Source organism: Primulina huaijiensis, chromosome 3, assembly GCF_012295235.1.
Source record: "Primulina huaijiensis isolate GDHJ02 chromosome 3, ASM1229523v2, whole genome shotgun sequence".
NCBI lineage: Eukaryota > Viridiplantae > Streptophyta > Magnoliopsida > Lamiales > Gesneriaceae > Primulina > Primulina huaijiensis.
In genome coordinates this window covers 8856809-8862205 of record NC_133308.1, presented here as the reverse complement: position 1 = coordinate 8862205, position 5397 = coordinate 8856809, and the positions used below count along the sequence as shown (strand labels likewise).

At 34.6% G+C, this 5397-nt stretch overlaps 1 protein-coding gene across 2 annotated transcripts; it reads right to left on the bottom strand.

Annotated features, from left to right (window-relative positions):
- Window positions 1-1544: 1544 nt before the first annotated feature.
- Window positions 1545-4754, bottom strand: LOC140973483 (probable mitochondrial adenine nucleotide transporter BTL1). Of its 2 annotated transcripts, none has more exons than XM_073436322.1 (5): window positions 4379-4754; window positions 3821-3915; window positions 3012-3345; window positions 2474-2711; window positions 1545-2128 (listed from the first exon to the last, which is right to left on the bottom strand). In XM_073436322.1, the coding sequence occupies exons 1-5, from the start codon at window positions 4529-4531 to the stop codon at window positions 1890-1892; spliced, it is 1059 nt and encodes a 352-aa protein (XP_073292423.1). In that variant the 5' UTR covers window positions 4532-4754; the 3' UTR covers window positions 1545-1889. The 2 variants fall into 2 exon arrangements, with proteins under 2 accessions (XP_073292423.1, XP_073292422.1); XM_073436321.1 differs by having other exon boundaries at window positions 3821-4008; window positions 4379-4518.
- Window positions 4755-5397: the final 643 nt, after the last annotated feature.

Sequence of the window (5397 nt, the reverse complement as noted above, 5' to 3'; positions counted from 1 at the left end):
GAACACTTTTCAAAATTCGAAAATTATCAATAGCAGATTTGGAAAAAAAATAATGGATGTCAAGCTTGTCTCAGACGACCAAAAACATTACTTCGGCTACGGTTAGCATAATTAAATTATAAAACATTTTGAAGAACTTTCGTGTGAAAGCTAAAGTAAAAATTGTAAAAGAATAAGTAAATCGAGCTAGAATTGGCTACTTGAAAATAAATTTTCCAGAAATTTTCTAGAATTTTTCTTCGTGTTTTCGAATTTTCTTAAATGATTCCGCTTGTGATCTTGTTACAAATATTGTACCAACTAGTTTCTGGGTGGAAGGAAATGTAAGGTAATTTTTGTGGAATTTTTAGAGAAGGTTTGGTATTATTTCATGAATTTTCTTCTTATTTTCATTGTAACTTTCTATTAACACTTCATCTTTCTAATTCCATGAATTTTTGATGAAATTTCTTATGAAATGCTTGGAATGAAGTCTGTTTATAAGAAGAGATGAGCCACTAAACATAGATATTTGTCTTAGTTATTTTTCTAATTTTTGACACTTTACTAGTTTTTATAAATTATATTTATTTATTTATTCACTTAAATAATGTAAATGTTATATAAATTAATATATCTAATTAAGTATTTTAAGTTTTATTGTTTTTAATTTTTTAACATATTTCATAATTTTTTTTTTTGTATTTATTGGATATTATTATTATTGTTGTTTCCAATACTTTAAATTTAACTAAACACCATAAAGTAATTTTTCGGGGTGTTACAACTGATGAATCGGGATCACACTAGAAGAGTGCACTCACATATGTAATATCTATTGATGTTCTTTTGAACAAGTCCGGTTCACATTAGATCACTACAATGTGTAATATAAATACATATTCCACTTTTAAATTAGCACTCAATATTATGTAATTCAACTTCCACAATGTCTAAGCATTCGATATTAGTACTCTAGGTGGTGGTATTCGTCAATTATAGTGGTAATTCGTATGAACCTAAACATTCGAGATTAGTACTCTAGTCATGTACTTTTAATGCCTAAAACGATACATTTAATACTAAGAATTGCTTTGCATGTACCTTAATTTGAGTGAATCGTGCTTGATTTTGTTAAGACAAGAAGACTACTAATTTAGTTAGACACACATCACCATACTCAAAATTTACATTTGGAGTACTAAATTTTACCAATATTGTTCTCAATTATAGGATATTCATACCAATTTTCAGGTATCTATGTACTTGATTAAGCGAGTAAATCTACGTTCAAGACTTACCTCACAATTGACTTTATTTCAACTTACCGGCACAACAAGTGCAGACAATACAAATCTACCTATGAGAGGTCTAAAGATATTTTGTATTGGGAGAAGATCGAATTATTTCATTCCATACAATTTCAGAATATATTTTCATGCTCTACTTTTGAAAAAATAATACCAGGTTGGATAACCAATATTAAAAAATTATGCAAAAATAGCTGCAAAAAAAAATTCCATGCAGCTAACGAGTGTAGACCAATTAGAGTTTTTTTTTAAAAAAAAATTATAATTATAATAATGATCGGGTTCATCCACTATCTTTGCCACCAGTGCACCACTGATACAAGAACAAAAGTCAATCAGAGCCTTCCGACACAAGGTACACGATGAAATTCAAAGGTGATGGCACTTTTCATATGGAAAAAAGACTCGGAGATCCCAGTTAGATGAATGATCGAAATCGATTGGTCCTTTCATCCATTTTCATGGCCTGAAACTTATGGTTCTTCAGATTGCCCATTGAAGCCCCTTCAAAAATGGTTTCAAACTAAGAAGATTGTGCCACCAACAAGGGGAACCATTTTCCATCAATTTGATAAGCATATTGTCTGCCCATCGGAATCACTAACGAGCGAGTAATATATCTTTCCAAGCTTCGTAGAACATCCAGGTGATACCAGAAGAGGGCATGACTTTCAAACAGCTAGCAGCCCAGCCTCTGTAAAGCCCCATCAGCCCTTCCTCTCTGACAACCTGCGCAAGTGCAGCAGCCATGTGGGGTGGGCATTTACCTCGAATAGCTCCAACCATCAGCTGTTTTCTTGCAACCTCCAAAGGATAACTAATCGTGCTAGCCGTCAAGCCTGAAACATGTTAAGCACTACCTTAGAACCACAATATGCTACTGAATGCAGTTCCTAGTTCCTACAATTAACGACTTTGTTTAGTTCAAGTGTCGGAATTCTAAAAACCACGAGAATAAAGTTGATGCTTTTCAACTTTTCATAGTAGACTCAGGGCTATCAGACAAGGTTTGAACCAGCACCACAAATATTTTTCTCTTTTGCACCCAAAATTGATGTTCGACCCATGTGTAGATTGTCATTTTAAAAGGTTATTAGAAATAGGTATCCTTTCAATGAACTCCAACGATAGTAAGACAATATAAGAACATATTGAAATTTGAAACATTGACATAAAAGTTATACCAGAAAGAGCACCAACTAAGAGCATCTCTGCACGACTTAAAGATTCCTTTTTCTTCGCTAAGCAAACTGATTTCTTCATTGTCTCGTACATGAAATAGTAGCAGGTGCTGTAAGGGAGCATGCCAATCAATGTGGGTGAAATCCCAGAGTAGAAAGCCGGAACCCCACCATCCTTGTAAATTTTGTGCATTGCAATACTTAGATTAGGATATACCTCAGGACTGACAGTCAATCTATCCTGTATTAGATGGGGAATGCAATCAGATATTGAAGATTAGAACACACTCGATAATAACAGTAAGGCAAATGAAAATTTCCAGAGGTGATAATATAAAAGAATGAGAGATATATAGCAGGATGTTTCTTAAAAATGTTTACTTGCGTGCTTTGGAATAGAGTGTTTCATCTCATCACATTGCACAAAAAGTTCAATTTTTGCATCAATCGCTGGCTAGAAAAGGTTATTTTATTGTAGAAAGTTCTGAGCATCTCAAGGCTATTTTTCAGTCTCCAAAGAGACAAATATACCAGCACATACCTTTAAAACTTCAAGAGGATGACACACGAGGGTGCTAACAATTCCAGCAGCTGCACCAGCCACAGCAATGGGAGAGAGCCATGATAGAGAAAATCTGAGGCTCATTGAACCAATCTGCAACTTCGGGCTTTCAGTTTGATTCCAATTCTCTTGTGCTAATGTCATTGCCCTCTTCACATATTCAAAAGTTCCAAGCTCAATTGCCTGTGTGGGAACTATGCGCATCATATTTATAGCATTTCCAGCCCAAAGTCCTTGCCACCCCTGCTGTTCAATTATCTGGTTAAAACTACCATAAATGTTTTTAGACCCAATTCCGACCACCATTCTTGTCCTGCAATAATCACATTAGACGTGAAAGGTAAAAAAATAAAATTTACTGTCATAAATCAATAATAAAAACTAATGGTTAACATCTTCCTGATGTTTCATATTGTAGACAAATAACTAAGTCAAAGAAACTAAAAATTCTGACACAACAAATTGTGATATTACAGTAGACAAGAATTCAAAAAATAGCAGTTAAAGTCGATCACAATGCTTGCTCTATCGACAGTCTATAGAAAGAGTATATCAGTAACACTTAAAACTTCTTTCTTATTAAGAAAGTTACGACTCTAAGCACAGCAAAGAGTTACATCATGTGCCAATGCCTTTCAGTTAGTAACAAGCTTGACAGGAACTACTATCTGCAGATTCTTTCATATAACTCATTATATGAGGAAATACGGCAATTATTCATAGCCGTAAACCGGGTACCAGATTAAATTTGGGAGAAATCAATCAGCAAGCAATAAGATGCACCAGACCTGATGGTCTCCAGAGGAGCAAGAACAGCTTTGGTCATAGCCCCTGCTAATGCACCACTGAGGAACTCGCCAACTTCTCTAGTTCTCACCAAATCCTGAAGTGAATCAAATGAGTTGCTTTTCTGGATAGCTAAAAGCTTTACAAGGTAAACTAAACAAAATTTATTTCATCGTCAAACTCGAAGCTCCTGGAAGCAAAATACCGTGTATAAAGCTATTATGAGTAATAGTCAAATAAAAAAAAACATACATGAGTCTATTTTTCATAGCATATGCAATTATGAATAAAGGTTCCCATTCACAACACACTCCCAAAAGCAGTCGTAATACCCAGGTAGACAAAAATTAGAATGTTTTACTTCTAAATTTTCTGAAAAAAAAAAAAAAAAAAAACATGACGTTTCGCCTCCTCTCAACGACTCGCTCAATCCTCAAAAACCAATTCTCCGCCCATCTCCGAAAGGACCTTTTCGCGGTAACAAAGCAATTTAAACTAGATGGAGGTCAAGCAGAACAAAATCCACACAAAAGAAAGGTAAAAATGGAAGAAAAAAATACCTGAAAAGCTCGCCCTAGATCCGGAACAATAAACTGAAGCTCCTTTAAACTTGGAGAGAGAGGATGGAGTTGAAATTCTCCCTTCGGTATCGCAATCACACCATAAATATCTTCCATCACACAGTAGCTCTTCCTCTGTGATTCAGATTCCATCAAAAAAACAAACAAGAGGGATCTTGAATTAAAAATGCAGCCCCATGGCTTAATAATACTTAGCTTAGCTCCTGGAATTCCATCACAGGTCAAACGAGCAGAGTGAAAAATCCAATTAACACGTGAATAATTCAAGGATCGAGTTACAGGTGTAGCGTAAGCGAAAGGTAGAACCGTAGAAGAAAGAGACGTGCCTGGTGTCGATTTTGGGCCTGGACCGGAGTCTTTTGGATCATCTCAGATATTTTAGGGGAATTAAATATCTTCTCCTTGTTTATCGGTCTTTTCTCATTACTTATATANAGACCAACCAACTGAGCTAAGTCAGATTAATTCAAAACTTATACTTTTAGACCACAATTGAATGCACAAAGAACCACTAAACCTTGGGTGAGTTAAACTTCAGTTAAAATCAAAATAATTGATCGAACCGAATTAATTTAGAAATTTGAATTGTCTTTTTTAAATTAAAATAATTTTTTTTATATTGGATCATTGTACATAGTTGGACTTCGGCTTTTTCAATTTCATTTCACATGTTCTTCTCCACTTCTCTCTCTATTCTTGTCGGAGTTTTGAATCAGAATCTCTGGAATCCTTTTCCTTTCTCTAGCAATTACCGCTATGGAAGACAGTCAAAATGGGTGAGAATGAGAAATCTCCGGCTGCTCATAAAAAAAAAGTGTGTATGTCTTGAGTTTCCAGATTCTTTTTTTTTTTTAATTCCTTTACTTCTATTTTCTTGGGGATTGGTAAATTTTATACCATTTTTTGTAATGTCAAACCTCAAAAAACATTGAAGGTTTGGGGCGATTTTGTGCCTAAAAATATTCTTCATTTGGTTCGACCGATAACAGAACCGACCT